This window comes from Mirounga angustirostris, unplaced genomic scaffold (genome assembly GCF_029215605.1).
Source record: "Mirounga angustirostris isolate CCGP_5_RB_7025 unplaced genomic scaffold, mMirAng1.0.hap1 SCAF_9, whole genome shotgun sequence".
Lineage (NCBI taxonomy): Eukaryota > Metazoa > Chordata > Mammalia > Carnivora > Phocidae > Mirounga > Mirounga angustirostris.
In genome coordinates this window covers 118,962,037-118,981,481 of record NW_026991717.1, presented here as the reverse complement: position 1 = coordinate 118,981,481, position 19,445 = coordinate 118,962,037, and the positions used below count along the sequence as shown (strand labels likewise).

At 52.6% G+C, this 19,445-nt stretch overlaps 1 protein-coding gene across 2 annotated transcripts in view; it reads right to left on the bottom strand.

Annotated features, from left to right (window-relative positions):
- The window catches only part of ESRRB (estrogen related receptor beta), a 167,759-nt gene that overhangs the window by 54,985 nt on the left and 93,329 nt on the right, over positions 1–19,445 (bottom strand). The window contains exons 2-3 of one of the 2 annotated variants that reach the window (XM_054513809.2): positions 15,767–15,845; positions 678–1,087 (exon numbers count right to left, since the gene is read on the bottom strand). In XM_054513809.2, the coding sequence (XP_054369784.1) occupies positions 678–1,087; positions 15,767–15,804 (448 nt within the window). In that variant the 5' untranslated portion in view covers positions 15,805–15,845. The remainder of the gene's footprint in view (positions 1–677; positions 1,088–15,766; positions 15,846–19,445) is intronic. The other variant, XM_045901289.2, reaches the window with a different exon arrangement.

The following is a 19,445-nucleotide window of genomic DNA, read 5'->3' as shown; positions in this document are numbered from 1 at the left end:
AGGCATGATCATGAGATCGAGCCCCACATCCGGCTCTGCGCTCAGTGGGGGAATCGGCTTGAGATTCTCCCTCTCCCTCCGCCCTTCCACACACACACACGCACACACACACCAAAAAAAGAAAATGATCAAAACGCAACGAGGGGGCGCCTGGGTGGCTCAGTTGGTTAAGCGACTGCCTTCGGCTCAGGTCATGATCCTGGAGTCCCGGGATCGAGTCCCGCATCGGGCTCCCTGCTCAGCAAGGAGTCTGCTTCTCCCTCTGACCCTCCTCCCTCTCATGCTCTCTGTCTCTCATTCTCTCTCTCTCAAATAAATAAAATCTTAAAAAAAACACGCAACGAGGAACAACCCTTTCTATTGCAAGGCGTCTGCAACTGCAGGGCAAAGAACACAGGTTTCTCCCCCCAGATCAAATTTTAGGGACCCGCTCTTGGGAGTGCTCCCCCTACCGGCGAGGAGCACACGCGTGCGGAGGCATCTGCGTGGATTTTCTTGGGGCGCCACGTGGGCGTGTCTGCCGTTCCCACGACAGTCCTGGAGTTTATTATACAGAGTCTCGCCCGGAATCCCGAAGGGGAAACCCCAGGAACCGCTGCCGTCGCGGGGCCCGGCCCGACCTGGCAACTGGCGGGCACGGCCCGGTTTCCCGCCGCCCCCGCGCTGCCCGCACGCACCTTGGATGGTCCTCTTGAAGAAGGCCTTGCAGGCCTCGCAGGAGGCCACGCCGTAGTGGTAGCCAGAGGCAACGTCGCCACACACGAGGCACAGGCGCTTGGGGATGGCGTTGAGCATGTACTCGCACTTGATGGCCGAGTCCTCCATGAGGCCGCCCGCACAGTCCTCGTAGCTCTTGCGGCACGGGGTGCCCCCCAGCGCGGCGCCCGCGAACATGGGCGGCGAGTCCAGACCGTTGGCGTGGGCGCCCAGGGCCAGGCCGAAGCCGCCGCTGGCGTCGGACGAGCCGCTGGGGCTGTGGTGGCTGAGGGCGTCGATGCCCGAGGAGGGGCTGGACGGCTCCGTCTTGATGAAGGAGCCGCAGCTGGAGCCCAGGTGCCGGTCGTCCGCGGACATTCTGTTCAGCAGCCTGCGGACACAGAGCGCGGGCAGGTCAGCTCGGCCGAGGGTGCGGTGGGTGTGACACCCGCCCCGGGAATTAGCTCTGGGCTCCGGGCACCAAGTGGGCGGGGTGGCTGGGAGGGGCTCGATGCTAAGGCGTTGGCGAGATAAAATGCTGGCCCAGAAGGTCAACTGGCCAGGACGCCGCACAGCCCAGAGCAAGTTTCTGGCATCAACCCCCAGAACCTTCTGAGTCCTCAAAGAAAAAAAAAAAGAAAAAACCATGTTTGATCAATAAACTTCAGATCAGGCACCCCAGCTCTCTGCACATTGCTGGCAGGAGGGTGGCAGAAAGTGGTAACAATTCAGACGGAAGAGTTGGCCGACCTTCCTGCACGACAAGACCACATGGTGGCTACAGGTAAAGTCTGGGTGTGCCGGGCCCCGGACCGGATAACCCATTTCACCCAGGCCCACTGGGGCTTCTGGTAAGCCCAAGCTTGGAGCTTTCCCCATGGGCCACCATTACCGAGACTGGGCCTCGAGATGACAAGCAAGGCACCTGGCCAGGGCAAGAGGCAGGGCTGGTGACAAAAGGCTGCCCCCTGGGGTTTGCCTCTGGCCCAGGGCACATTTGGAAGGTGGCTCTAGGCCCCCTCCCTCCTGTCCCTTCTTTGTCCTCAGCAGGCTGCCTTCCCAGTCCCACCTGGCCCCAGACACTGTGTCTCCGTGAGGCAGCATGAGGGGGCCTTCGAACCCCAGCTCTGTGCATCCCCGGCGACTTCTTAACCCTGTATTTCAAGTTCTCGGTGTCCCTGCCTCAACCCCAGAGTCAAGGGAGCACTACCAACGTGACCAGATCACTGTGAAGGGTCAAATGTTTCCCAAAATGGAAGTCCCTCCTCCCATGCCAGGTGGGTGAGAAGGCAGGCAAAGTGTGACTCTCCCATAGGGTCCCAGGACAAGGGGAGGAGCCTCTCTCCAAAGGGGCAAGAAAAGCGCACGGCAGGGTGATGAAGGCGGACGTCTAGGGAAACCCAGCCCCGGCCCACTCAAGACCTCTGGGGCCAGCCAGGATCTGGAATCAGGAGGCTGGGTCGGGGTCCACAGGTCCCTGACCTGGCCTGGCTGTGTGGAGATATGGAGGAGCCCAGGGCTTATGTCCACGGAGCAAGTGAAAGGAAAGAGAGAAAGTTCCTGGAGAACGAAAAGGGCTGACTGGTCACCGGTACAGCTTAGCGGAAAGATGGCTAGAGCTGGGAGGGAGGGTCTCAGTGCTGGAGGGTCCATTGGTTAACAGCCACGGTCCTACCTCCAATAATGCTCAGAGGGAGCCCCTGCTTCCTGAGCAGTCCACGGAGGAAGGGACTGGTCACCACCCAGGGAAGAGGTTGCTTTGCCGCCTCCACAAAGCCCACCCCCACCCCACCAAATGCAATCTCATGATGGGGAGGGTCCTTTGCCATCCCTGGTGCCACTAATGATTTCATGGTTAGTCCACCTCCTGAGGGGTTGTCCCATCCATCTACATTCGAACACGTCCAGAGACAGGGAACTCACTGCCCCACAGGCAGTTCTAATCAGAACCTGGGATCTGCAGATGCAAAGATAAAAGATTACATATCAGGCTCCTACTCCCAAGTTTATCTACTGGAATGTAGCGTTTGAAGATAGAGGCTCTCAGGTGTCTTCTGTTCCAAACCAAATGTTCCCAAGTCCTCTGAGACCCCTCTCCTGCAAGCCCCATGTTTCCCTTACATCAGCAGAGGGAGCCCCAGTCGAGGGTCTCCTCTGGGTCCTTTTACAGCTCTGGCTGGTGCCCTGTCACCCTCCTGGGTTCCACATGGCCACCTGCCTCCCCTCCATCCACCAGCAGGTCCCTGGTATGTCCGCAGGCAGTGCCATCAGCCTGGCGGGGCATAATCCGGACAGAAAAGCTGCCTGAGTGGGCACAAGTGCACTTCTGCGTGACCTCCCCACAGCATCCCTACACAGGGCAGGCAGGGAGAGCCGACCAGGGGCCCTTCTATCTGGAATCCCCCGCTGCTCATTGCTTTAGGCTCTGCAGGTCACAGGAACACCCAGGCCCACTGTGACAAGCCCTGCTGGGGAGACAGCTCTCAGACCCCAGCCCTCCATCCCCACACCTCCACCAACTCGCGATTTCGGGAGAAACACCTGATATAAGCAGTGATTCTGGCAACTACAGTAGTCCCCCCACCCCCTCCTCTGTGGTTGTAGTTACCCGTGGGATCATCAGGTCAGTAGTAGCCTAACACTAGATCACAATGCCTATGTCATTCACCTCACTTGGCCTCCTCACATAGGCCTTTTATCATCTCATGTTCAGAGACTCCAGGGCTGAAGGAAGCAAACTTGATCCTGGCCTCTGAGTTGCATGGAAATCCAGCCACTAATTTATTGCCTGCATCCCAGCTGTGTGTGTGTGGCGGGGGGAGGGGCTGCTGAGGATTTCATTCCTGCAGCTTTCTCTTTCCCATGACCATTATTTTGCCACCCCACCCCCACCACCGGATGTCTTTTCTAGGGCGAGTCAACACCTATTTCAGGCACCTACTATGTGCCAAGTGCTGGCCAGAGAATGGGACGGGTTATAACAAGCACAGCCCATGATCTCAAGAAGCTCGTTCTCAAACACAAGTGTGCAGAGCACCAGAAAGTGTGTGCAGAACACCAGAAAGGGCCAGGGGGTCTTCTAGGCTCATAGGGGCTCCCCAGCCGCGCCCCACTGGTCTTGCTGCATTCATTCACTGGCTCATTCATTTGCATCTGCAGACTGAATGAAGACCTTCCTCCAGGGGGCACAGCTTCTTTTCCGTGTTTGAGAGTTCCTTCCAGACTCTTCTGCCTGTTTTTTCAAGCTCAGGAGCTGCCTGTCTGCCCCTCTGCTCCGGAGGCTGGGCTAGACTAGTTAGCGGCCATCCGTCAGAGGCAGTCACATGTTGGACGCCTTCTTTTGTACCATCTTGTTGCGTGCTCATGACCCGTCTGACATTATTATTCCCACTTTACAGAAGAGAAGAGCTGGAACTTGAAGCTTGTCCCAGGGCATGAGAGACAGAAGCTGGGATCCAAACCAGTCCCATCTGACTGCAGATCCAAGCCCCTAGTTCTGCAGTGCTCTGCCTCCCTCAATATCAGGCCTCCGGAAGAGCTGCCTCCAGCAGAGGCCTCAAGCTTGCAGCCCTCCAAAGCCCTGGACCTTCCTCACTGTCATTTCTTCACCTGTAGTGTGAGAGTTGAGAACTCCCTGGGGGCACAGAGACCCTCTGGGCTGCCTGGTCCTTGATGCACCAGGCAAGGGACAAAAAGTTGCTAGAGATGCCAGACTCTCCAGGAAAATCCTGTCTCCATCTGTCCTGACCTCTGGCACATCATTCATTCATTCTAAAGCAAAACGTAAAGGAAGGACGGGGAAAGAAGTCCAGGAAGTGGGCAGAGGAGAACTGGCCAGAGGAGCTGAAGAAAATAAAGAGAGCATGTGTCTTGGAAATGCAATGAGGAGGGAGTGGTGGCAGGTGACAGGTGGTTACAAGGTCAGGGGAAGTCAGATGTGGCAAGTGTCCACTACAGTGAGCAATCAGGTGGCTGGTGACTTCACCAGAGGAGTGACAAGGCATGGTGGGGATGGAGGAGACAGTTCTTTGAAGAAGTTCAGCTGCAAAGGGCAGAGAAGGCTGTGAGGGTGGGGTTCCTCCTGGTACACCTTCAGGCAGGACCATCCACTTGAACTTGGGGATTATGGAGGCAGAGAAGGAATGTTTGGTTATTATTGTCGGTAACTGTTGGTTTCTTTGATGAGGACGGCGTGTGTTAAGAATGGAGGGAATTTGGGGCCTTGGCTGGCTCAGTTGGTAGAGCATGCAACTCTTGATCTTGGGGTTGTAAGTTCAAGCCCCACGCTAGGTGTAGAGGTTACTTAAAAATAAAATTTTAAAAAGGAAGAATGGAAGGAATTTAAGGCATTTAAAAATTATGGAATCCACACTTTGCAGTAGGCCCTGGGTGATCCTGATCCTACCTACTGACTCGGTATAATTACCCATCACCCCCCCACTTCTCTCCCCAAAGTAGAAAATGAATTATATGGTGACTACGTTCAATGCTAATGGTAAAGACCAAATCAAGATGGAGAGACTGAAGGTATAAAAGGTAAAAAATGTCAACTTTTCCCAAATTCTAGTCCAACCTTCACCAGAGTTTGCTGAGGTGCTTGTTGAGCGGTTGGTGGCCTGGGCCTGACCCCACCTCCATCATAACCTGAACCTGCATCTCTGCAAGTGGGGCCCAGGAGTCTGCATTTTCTGGCGGCTTTGCTTTAGCAACCCAGGTGTGACTCTTAGGGGCATCATGTTTGTGTAGCATGGGAATGACACAGCCAGAGGGTTGACGGGAATCTGGAATGCAGGAAGAGAAATGAGCTGAAGCAATAAGAGGGAGGGAGGTGCGTGGGTGGCAGAGGAGAGGGCTGAGACCCCTCACCTCCCCACCCCTTCCACTCAGTCCATGAAGCCAGAGGCACAGGGAGTGAAGGCTGAGGGCAGAAAGTCCAAGCAAAGGAAGGAAGCTTGCAATAGAAGCTGTGGAGGGAGGAGAGAGCAGAAATCGGGGCATACGGGCTTACCAGGCCGCTGCGGAATGTCTTCATTCCGCAGGGCCAGCAACGCAGAGGAGCCCTGTGTCCTCCAGCAGCTTAGATCTGGGTTCCTCAACCTCGGCCCTACTAACATTTGGGGCAGGGTAGTTTTCACTGTGGGGCCATCCTGTGCACTGCAGGATGTTTCGGAGCATCCCTGGCCCCCACCCACTAGAGGCCAATAGCAGCCCCCTCCCTGCCCCAGAGAGCACAACCCAAACCTCCAGACAGGGCTGGGAAAATCCCCCCCAGATGAGAATCACTGACAGAGATGGAAGAGGGAAGAGGGAGAACAGGGGGGTCCAGGAGCAGAGGGTTGGGCCAATGAACGGTGCAGGTCTCGGACAGAGGGGGTCATAGCAGAAAGGGTAGAAGTGGGAGGAAATGGTGGGGGGAAGGGCCAGGAGCATGTTGGTTTCTGGGGGTGTAGGCTGAGGTAGAGCAAAGGAAGGAGCGAGAAAGCTGGGGGATTGGAGATGGGGTCAGGGAAGATGTCAGAGGTGAAGCCTGGATGCCGAGGCCCTGGAGGATGTGGCCACGGGGTGGGTGCCCAGATGGCGTGCAGGGAGGGCACAGCCTCAGGATGAGGGGAGGTGGCTGACATTTCACTCTGGGGAGGAGGGAGTCACATCGAGTCCATCATCTGTGGTTGGCTGGGACCCAGTTCCCAACCGGGTCGATGACTATTGACTTCATGGGAGGGGACAGAGGCCCCAACTAAGCAGGCTTCGAAAGAGCAGTGGCCAGTTGTCGAAGGCCCTCGAGGCATCACTGCCCCTGTGATCCATGGGTAACAGAAGCACAGCCAGAGACGCCCTCAATTTCACCACCATCTGATTAGGCCTGGCCTCCCTCCCGCCCCAGCCAGCTCTCCGCCTCTGGCCCTCTTAGCACTCAGTGTGGCACCCTGTGCCCCAGAGTGGCCTGGCCTCCAGGGGTGCCTGAGCTCACCTTGGGGTGGGGGTGGGGGGGCTCTGCTGGACAACGAAGTGGGTTGAAGGTTTTCCTCATACACCGACCAACAGAATCTTGGAGATTCTGAATGAAACCCAAACTGTTGAGCTATTTTGCCAGCCACAGATCTGTAGAGGAGGAGAAATTCCAGTGTCCCGGCAAGAGACAACTGTAATCTTTTAAGCTGGACTCCCAGGGATCTGGCCCCCTCACGATGGCCTGCTGGTGGGCAGGCAGCTGGAGGGAAGCTTCTGGAGGAACAGAAGCTCTCGGAGGCAAGGGGTCTGGATGGGCCTGGCTGGCCTCAGGTCTGGCCTGCTTTCCTCTGTGGGATAGAGCCCACCCCACCACACATAACAAGCCAGTGGCATGCCAGAGGGGCTGTCCTCCCAGCCCTCCCTTGGTTCTGTGCTGAGGCCACCCGTGGAAGAGCAAGAACAGCAGCTCTGTCACTTAAGGGTTATAAGCCTGCACTCTGGCAGCAGATGAGCCGGTTCTGCCACATACTAGCTGTTGACTTTGAGGTCACTCTCTCTCAGCCTCAGAGTGCCCATCTGTAAAATGGGCTCAGTCACAGCACCTCCTTCACAGGGCTGTTCTGCGTGAGCATAAATGATTAGAGGCAAAACGTGTAGCCCAAGCTGGTGCCGAGCAGGCACTCCATGGACGTTGGTTGCTGTTGTCATTCTCCCAGGAAACCCCTTCCAGAAAATTCAGCCTCTGGCCACCTGTGGTTCAACCCAGCAAAGCTCTTCCCTCAACCACGTCCCCAGATATAGACCGGAGGACGATTCCATAAGGAACTTGCCATTTACCAGGAGGGAAATTGGTTGGTTAGGCAAATTAAGAGGATAAATAAGCCTGAAACGGGAATCCACTATACAGAAGAAAAATGGTTTCTGAACACTTGAGAGACTCTTATGTACATTTCCATAATTAATTCGTTAACCAGGGGCCACCCGACCTATTCATTATAACAGACCCTCAGACCCTCCAGCAAGGCTTTATTTGTCATGAACCAGCCCCTCAAGGAACCTGAAAGTAGCACAGCTAAACTTCCTTTAAAATTTTTAAAGACTGCAGGGGCGCCTGGGTGGCTCAGTCGTTGGGCGTCTCTGCCTTCGGCTCAGGCCCTGATCTCACAGCCCGCGTCGGGCTCCCTGCTCGGCAGGATGCCTGCTTCTCCCTCTCCCACTCCCCCTGCTTGTGTTCCCTCTCTCGCTGTGTCTCTCTGTCAAATAAATAAATAAATAAAAATCATTGGAAAAAAAACTAAATAAATAAAAATTTTAAAGAATGCAGAGGAGCCTTTAACAGGGGGACAGGATGGGGAGGACCGCATGGCTGAATGTGAATAACCATCCCAGCTTCCTGTTGGGATATGGACTCGTGGGCACTTAGTACATGGGAGGAAGGGAGAGAAGGAGGGAGGGAGGAAGGAAAGAAGGAAGGAAGGAAGGAAAGAAGGCAGGAAGGAAGGAAGAAAGGAAAGAAAGAAAGAAGGAAGGAAGGAAGGAGGAAAAGAAGGAAGGAAAGAAGGAAGGAAGGGTGAGGTGGCTAATGGTGAGAAGTATTAGGAACCAAGGACTCTAATTAATCCAATTCTGTACATGCAAGATCCAATAATTATATATATATGTAATTATATATGTTTTTATATTATATATATTTATATTTTATAATTACATGTTTTTCCTTAAACTTCCTTTATTTCTTAAATTCAAATTGATTTCCCCCGAGTCGTCTGAATCACCTCTTTTAATAAATGGTGTTTTTATCGCTCCTGTGCGACTGAAATCTGGCATATGTGTATCTCTCCACAACAGACCCGTTTTCCTAAACAGCCTCACTAGCACAGTGGGGGTCCGTGGACTGAAAGTTCCCAGAGATTCTGCTGCCCACCCCGGTGACCTGCAGATGAGGAACTGAAGGCCTGAGAAGCGGGGACTCGCTCAAAGTTACTAACCAGAGAGCCAGGCTGGCTGGGGGGCTGCTCGGGGTCGAAAGACACAGTGGCCCGCCTGCCACCCTCCCTCTGCCACCACACTACCACAGTTCCGCTCTGGTGGCGTCTGGATTTTATCTGGATTTTAACTCCCCAGGAATACTTGGCTAACACCCCGCGGGGCCCCCTCCGGGACCCAGGACCGCAAGACGACCCAAGAGCAAACTGGCTTTGGCGAGAGCCTGCCTCCCCCCGAGTGCTGAAGCTATGGCAAAAATCTGTAATTAAGCATCTTGTCTTGGAAAGATTAGTCAAAACCGGGCTGGTCCCGGACAACTGATTGAAATCTCGTTCCACACAAATTACGGCGTGGAAAATAATGACGGGTAATTAGTGCCTTTCAATCGGAGCTTTTTATCCACGATTTTCCAGGCTGCATCCATCATAATGAGAAAAGAGATGCTCTGCTGAAGCAGGGGGGAGGCAAGTGGACGTGGAGCCGCTGTCCTGGGGCAGCTAGGAGGGTCTGTCCACTGGCCGAGCTCCAGCCCACAGTGGACAAGCAGCTCATAGTGCGGCTCTGAGCATATTAGACGCAGGGGCCCCTCTGGAGGGACCGATTCCAAACATCAGCCTTCACCGCAGTCCTCTTAGTGGAGTGCCCCCCCAAGCAGGACCCAGAGGTGGCTCCTACTTGGGCCCTCTTAGCCAACGCTGGGCTCTGAACACCACAAAAGGGAGTGTCTGGAGGAAGGAGAGCATCACGAATTCAGAGTATGCTCCCAACCACACCACAAGCATCCTTCCTTTCATTAGCTACTGGAGATCTGACATCTGTGAACTTATCTGAACTCTTCTTGAATCTGGTTGTATTTTCACCCTCCGTCAAGCCACGATGTGGTATAAACCTCCCACCTCCTATAACTGAACACATCTGGCAATTTCCAGATGCCACTTAAGCCTCACAGTAGCCACGGTACTGGGCCATGGAGCTTAGTGGTTGGAGCTGGGTTGCCTGAGTTTGAATTCCAGCTCGGTCCCTTCCGAGGTATCGAACCCTTCTGCGCTTCAGTTTCTTCATCTAAAAAATGGGGATGATAATTATCGTATTCATGTCATAGGGTGATCTCGAGGATTAGCAAGTTAATACGGAAAAGAGCTTAGAACAGTGCCTGGCAGGCTCCTGGGTGGCTCAGTAGGTTATGCGTCTGCCTTCAGCTCAGGTCATGATCCCAGAGTCCCAGGATTGGGTCCCATATAGGGCTCCCTGCTCAGCGGAGAGTCTGCTTCTCCCTCTGTCCCTCACCCCACTCTCATGCTCTCTCTCTCACTGTTTCTCTCTCAAATAAATAAATAAAAATCTTTAAAAAAAAGAACAGTGCCTGGCACACAGTACATGCTCAATAAATAATTGCTAGCCGAAGTTACAGCACCCCTTTTTTGGTAATGAGATGGCTTCCACTCCGAGTCCTTTAAACATTCAATCCCACCACAAGCAAGACTGCTTACTCTCTCCTCCTCCCAGCATTCATCCATCTGGGCACCTGCCTATCCACCACTTAATCATGCATTTGCATGCTTCTCTGTGTGTGGGAACTTCCACCCAGAAAGTCCCTTTTCAGGCGAAGGGGCTCCGTATTCAGGCACTACCAGAACCAGCTATCTGAACTAACTGGCTTCTTTCCTGGGAGCTGACACCTCACTCCCACATTCTCCATCTCTTACTGGCATGAACGTGAGCGAGCGTGCCCACACACGGAGCTCCCACATTCTTACAGACCTTTACCCCGCTGGCCCAGCTGATTGACCCAGGGGGTGTGCATCTGACCCGAGCTGGGCCGAGTCTCTCCCATGAGATGTGTGCCGTCCAAGCCGCCTCTGAAGGGACAGAAGCAGTGCGAAATGGACAGCTCGAGAGTGAGCAAGGTCACACTTCGCACCAAAGTGCAGCGAGGGAGCAGAAAATCGAAGCGGGCAGCCGAGAAGGGTGCTGGCTAGGGGCAGAGTCCTGGGAGTCCTCTTTGCTGTTGGTAGCTGCTCAAAAACCCAGCAGCACCTCTGCCCAGGTGAGGGAGCACAGTCTGATTCCCTGACACAATGGCTCACACCTGGGGCATTCTGATACTTAACCAAAAGAGCAATTCACATACCATCTCATCCATTCACCTACTCCTTTGCTGTCACTCCATTACTACTCCTTGGAGATCTACTGGGTGCCAGCCACTATCCTAGCCCTGGGGATGGATTAGTGCACAAGGTGGACAGGTTCCTGCCCTCAACGAGTGACAATACCATACTTCATTGACCTTGAGCTACACCATCTTTTCATATTTCAACGTCTTGGCAATCAGAATGCATCTTGAATCGATGGAATGCTATAGTTTAATTTGATTAGTGGTTCCAAGAATAATGGTGCCTTTAACAATAGATGATGACATGGATTCAATGGAATATGATAAATAAGCGTAGCTGAGACTGCTATGAGTTCACCAAAAGCAATTTCATTTCTTCCTAAACGTCAGAGAGACTACATTTCCCAGCCTCCTTTTCGGTGAGCTGCGGCCATCAACTAAGTCCTGGCGAATGGCATGTGGGCAAAATGATGTTAGCCACTTCCCCAACTGGCCCATCAAAATCTCCCATGGTACTCCCCGCCCTGCACCCCCTGCTCTGTCGTCCCCCATCGGTGGCCACACAGGATCCAGGCAGAGGGCCCAGGAGGGGGTCCCAGGGCCCCGGGGGATGGCGGAGCCACAAACTGGAAGGAGCCAGGGCCCATGAATAACCTCATGAAATGCTTGCTACCTGTCAAATGCCCTCCCCAAAATGTCACATGCGCAAGCTGGAAACTTCTGCTGTGTTAAGCCACTGAAACACTGGGGTTGTACATAATAATAGCTAGTGTTAGCAACCCTAACTAATACAGTAAGGAAACAACCAAAATAGTACACATTCAGGTAGTGATCGGGGCAGGGGAAGGGGACAGATGGTAAGACGAGGGCAGTGCCAGGTAGCGCGGCCAAAGAAGGCTTCTCAGAGGAGGTGACATTTAAGCAGAGCCTGCAGAAAGAGAGGGAGGGAGGCACTCGGGGAAAGCGCTGTGTGGGAGGCGGCGGCGGCGGTGGGGGAGGCAGGCAGGGCCCTCTTCCAGCCAGACACATTCGGAGCAGGCCAGGACCTCAAAGGGCCTCTGATCTGTCCCTGGCTGCCTGCCTTCACTAAAGACCCCAGGGATGAGGAGATCCCTAGTTCAGGAGGCAGCTATCTCATCCTCCCACCACTCGGGAGTGTATTTTAAAAAAAATTATTTGTCAAGAGCCAAAATATTTCTTCTCTCTGGCTTCTTCTTCCAGTTATAGTTCATGCAACTCTCTCAGGACCTACAGAACAAGTCTGACCCCCTCTTCCATACGACAGCCCCCTGGATTGTTGACGGCGGCTTCCTGCTCCCTGGGAAGCCCTGTCCTTATGAGGCTCAGCCTCCCCTAGTCCTGGAATCACTCCTGCTCACTTTGTCCTCCTTGGAGAGTAATTCCTCTGCTCTGTTTACTCCTCACAAAGAGGAACATCAGAACGGAGCCCAGCCTTCCAGGTACATTCTGATAGGCACAGAGTAGAGCAGTACTGACACCCTTCTCATCTTAGACACTATACCTCTGTTGATGCAACCTAGGACTGAATGAACATGCAAGGTGCGTGGCTCACACTGCTGACCTCCCCTCTGCTCCTTGTGCAATCACACACCTGGGTCTGGTTTGTGCGTACCGTTGCTGGGCCTAAGTCCCACTTCCCCACGTGTGTTCCTGCGGGGCAGTGTGCCGACCCAGTGAGGGGGACAACGCTTCCTTCCACCACCTGGCCAAGGCAGTGGGCCTTCCCATGTGGCCTTGGGCACAGCGGGGATGACACAGGAGACTTGGGGCTCCCCGCACCCTTTCCTCTTCCAGACTCAATTTTTCAGTCTCTGTGCTAAGGAGCAGATGACAAAGAAACGTCTTAACTCAGCCGGACAGGCGGGGGCCTGGCACTGAAGCCAACTGGGAACCTGCTTCTGACCTCTGTAATGCGGACGACAGTGCGCACCTGCCAAGGGCTTACTCCGTGCTGGGCACGGGACCGCATGCATTACGCCCCTTGCAACAACCTACTGAGGTAGGTACTATCGTTTTCCCCATTTTGCAGAGGGGCTGACTATCTTGGCAGGGGTCACAGGGCCAGAAAGTGCTGGAGTGAGTTACAAAGCAAAAGGGAGTAAGTAAGTCACAATACTCCTCTGCTCAAAACAGCCAGGGCTTCCCATCCCACTGCCAGGAAAGCAGGAGTCCTCACCCCAGCAGCTCAGAAGGCCCCCAGGGTCCGACCCCACCACCAAAGATGCTGTCCCCTGCCCGCTCTGCCCCGTGCCCACTCTGGGCCAGCCACACTGGCCTCCTGGCTGTCTCTTGACAACACCACTGTGCTCCCACCGCATGGCCTCTGACCCTTGTTCTTCCTTTCCTGCTGTTCCCTCTGTCTAGAACACTCCAGGCACAAGGCTCCATAAACACTGGTTGAGTGAACAAATGAACGAGGTCTGAGAGTTGGGTGGGGTAGGAGTCCCCAAGCCCAGCACCCTCTCAGGGTGGGACAGTCCCGGGCCTGAGCCACAGGACAGGAATCCAGCTAGTGCTGTGAGAGCAGAGCCCAGACAGCCAGGTCCAACAATCCCCAGTGAAAGGAGCTAAAGGGTCAACCTTGCCCTCAGTGCCCATCGAACTCCGCTAATCCCGGTTTAAAGGCTTTACGAATGATGTATGGATTTTTCTTACTTTGTGTGTGTTTTTTTTAAGTACCCAAAATCATGTGATGTGTTTAGAAGGAACAGCTAACATCTCAGACCCACTAATTGAGAAATCTGGTTTCAAAATATTAAAATACATATATATATATATATATATATATATCAATGTCAGGGGCACCTGGGTGGCTCAGTCGTTAAGCGTCTGCCTTCGGCTCAGGTCATGATCCCACGGTCCTGGGATCGAGTCCCGAGTCGGGCTCCCTGCCTGGCGGGGAGTCTACTTCTCCCTCTCCCTCCCCACCGCTTGTGTTCCCTCTCTCGCTGTGTCTCTCTCTGTCAAATAAATAAATAAAATCTTTAAAACAAAACAAAACAAAAATCAATGTCATGTATGAAAACCTGTAAGAAGGAGGGTTGGCAAAAGCTTGCCTTGACTTCAGAGCCAGAACCCTGATTCTGTACAAGAGCGAAGGGTTCACGGCCACACCCCAACCTCATACAGTAAGTGCTCAATAAACACAAGCTACTGCTATGATTCCTCGGCTCTTCTGGGTACGGGTCCTTCCAGGCCCAGCAAGAGCGGGGGGGGGGGGTGTCTGACAACGTGGGTCTCAGACTTCTCTTCTAGGAACTGGATATATAAGAAGAAAATGAGGAAAGGGGAAAGCAGAGGCGGGGGTGGTCACTCGCAGGCTCCTTAGCCCTCCCATCATCTGAGCAGATGGGGGTCCGGGGTGGACTCACCAGGCTTGCCCTTGGAACCCCTGTCACTTATCACACAGGACTTCTCCAGATGGGGCAGTTTGACTATTGATCTGATAAATAAACAGCCTGCTGGCTCGATCAAAATGTTATTTTGCATTTCAATCACTGCTCACTAATGCAACCTTCATCCCCCCAAGATGCTGCCGGCAATGACACGAGCCCTGCCACTGGCTTGAGAGGTGGAGCGCCCCCCGCCAGCACCAGACGGGATTGGTGGGGCTCTCGGTCAGGCCTGGGGAACACAGCTGCTCTTGGGGAGGGGAGGGGGGAGGAGGAGAAGAAAGGTCCTCGTGAGTGGAGATTGGAGGGGCAGGGTCTGCTGGCAGGCGGGCCAGACCAGGACACAGCTAGCCTAGCCAGCTTCCCCCCCACCCCCGGACCTCTGACTCAGGCCTCGGCGCCCCCACTGTTTTAATGAATGCATTACACTTGTCTGCACTTCAGCTGCCACACTGGTTAACTGTGTCCAACAAAACTACTCTCTTCTCTTGGGTTGTTGTAAAGACTCAGTGAGAAAACAGACATGGAAGCCCCTTGGAGAAAAACACAAAAGGACAGTAATGCTGCTGTATGATTTAGTGGAATCCAAACACTGAATTTCCTTTCTAGCTAAGCACTTACAACATGCAAAGCGGTTTGCACACAGAAGCTTATTTAATCCTCACAGTAGCTCTGGAGTTTTAGTCCCATTTTACAGATGGGAAAATCCATCGAGGCACACAGATGTTGAGGCACACAGCTTCTATGTCCCGCTGAAGGGTCGTGCCTTGATCTCTAATCCATCCCCACACACGTCTGGGAATTCAGCCACTCCGGGCACCCCCACCCCTACAAAGATCAAGGCCGGCCACCAGGACCAGCAGGTGAATACAGCCTGCTCCAGAAGACACTCGGCTGTTCAGAAATCTGAACACCTGGCCGTGACTGGGTGACGGGGGACAGGCGGGAGAGATGTCACTTAGAAGCAGCAGAATTACCAGGGCCACGTCATCTGTGTGCAGAGCTGGGCATGGGGGGCTGTGAGCCTTGAATGTAGAAAGTTCAAAGTGGATGGGATGGGAACCCCCCATATCAAAGAAATGGCAGCTACAAGCCCGGGGGGTGCCCCTTTGGAAAGGACTACCCACCCCTCCAACCTCTGTGTGCCTTGGTGGAATTAAGAGTAAATTTTGGTTTTTTGGCCTAGGTGCCAAAATTGCTTTCTATTTTTTTTTCCTTATCTCTCTCTCTCTCTCACACACACACACACACACACATGCACGCACACAAATACGCCTCTCAAGGGTAGAATTGCATTTTTATAGTTTACATTTCTGGGTTTGTTTTTGTTTTTGTTTTTAAATAAACCGCACAAGGGTCTTCTGAGTTCTTACTATGTCTGGTAGAAAAAATCCAGTGACTAACTGGTCTGGCTTCTGCCCCAGCTCTGAGGCTGTGTGTCCCTGAGACAGTTACTTGCCTTCTCTGGGCTCAGTCATTCTATTTCCCTTCCAGGGAAATGGAGACAGCTTTAGCCATCTGCCAGAGAGGCCTGAGGACATATGATACAGGGGGTGACACAGGGGCCCTGTGGAAGAAAGCTGGACTAACTGGTCCTGAGATTTACCTGGGAAGCAGGACGCCAGTCACGAGCTTTTGGCTCATGCTGGTTTCACAGGTAACTCAAGGGTTAAAAATGAAATCACCTAAAGAAAAAAAGAAATGCACATTACAAAATGAAACACTGCCTATAATACAATGGCCTGAGATCAATATGACATGTAAAGACTGGGAATCCATAACTCTCCAGTCCCCCGCCCTGATGCGTCTGCCGAGCCAAATGCCAGTCCTCCGGCCCCCAAAGACAGAACCCCTCCAGCCCAGGATCCCAAGAGCAGGGCTTCTCCACGCACACCCGCTGACAGCTGCCTGCCCAGCCGCTGGCCGGCTCAGCCAGGCTACACTGGGAGGAGCATCAAATATTGGCCCTCCCAAGTCCACGTTCAAGTCTCTCCTCTGCCCCTTCCTTCCTCCATGACCTTCAGCAGGTTCCTGATGACCTTCTGAGCCTCAGTTTCTGCATCTCGAAAGCAGGGAAAACCCATCTTTGCTGCCTCATGGAGTTATGATAAGGATCAAATTAAGATATTACTTTCAAAACCTTTGCAAAGTGTCAGCCTCCTGCAAAGTTGTCACACCCTGTGGCATTTCACAACTGGCTCCTGGAGAGGAAGTGACCAAGGTCTTCTGGACAATCAGTCCCACCAGGTGCCCACCCACTAATGAAACTGAAACTGAAACCCAGCTGACGAGGACTTTACTCGTCTACCCAGTTAACCTTCATCAGGCCCCTGGCAGTAAGTATTCTCATCCCTCCTGTAAGGGCAGGTTTCCTTGTTAAATGTTGCTTCATGGGTCGGGGTCAGAGGTGATGATCCCAGGCCCCTCGGACTCCTGAGTTCTGAGCTTGATCTCCACATGTCACGGCCTCTCAACATCAGGATTCCAAATGGAAACAGAAAGTTTAAAAATACAAAGGCAGAATATCTGACCAGCATGCGTCCAAACTGTCAAGGTCACGAAAACTAAGGAAGGTCTGACACACGGTCACAGACCAGGGGAGATTAAAGACACAGGACAACCAAATGCAGTGCAAATGCAAATGCAGAGGACTGTGGGCTGGATCCTGGAAGAGAGAGAGGGCATCAGTGGGAAAGGGACTCAAATCTGGATAAAATACAGAGTGTAGTTAACGGGCACGTAGCAATGTCAGTCTCTTCATTGGGACAGATGCACCAGGGTAATGTAAGCGATGAGCGAGCAGCAAAACCACAGGAGTACGCAGAGGAACTCGCTGCACTAGCTCTGGGAGTTTTCTGTAAATGCCAAATTAGTCTAATAAGAAGTTTTTAAAAATTGATAAAAACTGTAAAAGCGCCAACTCTGCCTCTTGAAGAGAAGGTGAAAGGCCATGCATGCCGACCTGTTTTCAGGAGGCATCTACCTCCCGACCCCTGGCTCCCTGCCTCACGGCCAGAAGCCTCTGAACAAGCCTGGCTCTTCCTTAGCTCTGCTCCTCCACGCACGCGAGTCCACCGCCTGGAACACCTTGTCCTCTCTCCAGTCAGAGGTCACAGTGTGGCCTTGTGGGCCGAGAGCCACACAAATGATCAAACACTGAACCAGTTACCTCATTCCTACCGATTTAGACTCCGATCATTCGTCAGATGCCAAAAGTCACATGCCTGAAATGTGACCTGTAGTATTTACTTCCAACACACACACACAAACACACACACACACGTGCGCACACACGTGCATACACATACAAACCCCACTGGAAACAGCTTCAATATTGGTAAATAATGCCACATCCACTGGGCTAAATTGCAGAGCTGTTGATACAAGAGGAATTGGAAGACAATGGCAGAACATGTTGAGAATAAAATCCAGGCCCAACTCTGGTCTGCGAAGCCCCCCTTGAGCTAGCCCTGGCTCCCTTCCAACTCCACCTTCCACTCTTCTCCCCTCGTTCCAGCCCCATGGACCTCCTTCTCTTCCCCAAATACTCCAAGGGCATTACTACCTCAGGGCCTTTGTACAAGCTACCCATGTAGGCAATATAAAAAGGGTATACATGGAAAATAATGTGCAAAAATGAAAAGGGAGAAGTGCTATTTGGGAAAATTAGCTCAACTTTTTTTTAACCTTTCTCAAATTACTGAATATTGTAACATGGTGTGAAACTGTATGAAGAGGATATGTCTATCCTCTTTGATGTCATTCATACTCATTTCAATGTCTACTTCTCCCACTCTCTTGCTGTGCGATTTCAGGTGAGCCACTTAGCGTCTCTGAGCTTCAGCAGTTTCATCTGTAAAACTGTTATCACATTCCCTTATTCAGAGGGCTGGTATGAAGATTAAAGAGAAAAGGAGAAGAAAGTGTTCAGCACAGTACTTGACACACAGGGGCCCTCCATAAAGGTCCCTTCCTCGAACTGATCTATTCAGTTTTGTTTTTTATGATTTGTTTTTGTTTTGGACTGAACCCACATGTCAACCCTCTACGACTTTCCAGAGTCAGGGACTCCCTTCTGAAACCCTGCTCAACGTAGGACACAGTTATAAACACTAGGCTTGCTGCTTGTTGGGCTTCCCCCCTTAGATCCTAGAAGGCAGGACCCTCGCCTTGCTCACATCTGGATCCCACAATACCTGGCTTAGGGCTGGGTCTAGAGGGGGCTCTCAGTGATGCTGAATACATGAATTAATGAGTCACAGACCGGGGATGAGCAGGGAGCTTAGACGTAGAGTTTTCACAGAATTTTAGGGTGGGAAGGGATCAGAAGGCTCATTTCAGTTCAATCCCCTTTTTATAGATGAAAAACCTCAGGCTCAGAGAGGGTAAGGAACGCACCCCAGGTCACTTAGCCAGACAAGGTCAGGTGCTTGGCTCCCAGCCCACCAAGCCATGCCACTGCAACTCTGAGCAGAAGCCCTGAAAGGGGCTGAGCCCTGGACCCCAGCAGTCAGCCCTGGTCCTCTCTGGGGTAAAATACAGGCTGGGGGAGGAGAGGGTTACAGAGTATCTCCTTCCAGTCAGTGATTGTGCTAATCAATCAACTCAATTAAATCTAGAATGGTTAAAAAAAAAGTAATAAACAAAAACAGCAGCAGAATGTAATGATTAATAATCAAGTAAAATTGGATTATTTCTGTGCTGAGTGGTTGGGGTGGGTAGGGAAGTGAGAAAGTTCACAGGAGTGAGGAAAAAGTGAAACAGCAAGCTCAGCAACCTGGGGATACTGGGGGCCTGGGGAAGGATCCGGAGGGGCAGAATTCCAGGGCCTGATACGAAAACCCACCGTCAAACACGGAGCTACGTCCAGGCACTAAGTGCAGCACACATATTGACTTGCTTCCTGTTCGCAGCAACCCTAAGAGGTTAGAACCGCGACGATCCCATTTTACAGATGGGGAAACTGAGGGGCAAAGGAATTTTGGTCACACAGCTGGGGTAGAGCCAGTATTTATTTGGACTCCTGTTGTCTAACACCCTGAAGGACGAGCGATATGCTTCCCGGGGTGGGCATGACAGGGGCTTTATGTGCCTGGGGATGAAGCACATTTACCTCATATATATATATATATTTTTTTTTTTTTTAAATTTTTTTCAGTAATCTCTGCCCCATACATGGGGCTCCAGCTCATGACCTTGAGATCAAGAGTCACATGCTCTAGCGACTAAGCCAGGCAGGCGCCCGCCCCCCCTCATTTGCCTCATATAAAAAGTAGTTGCTACTT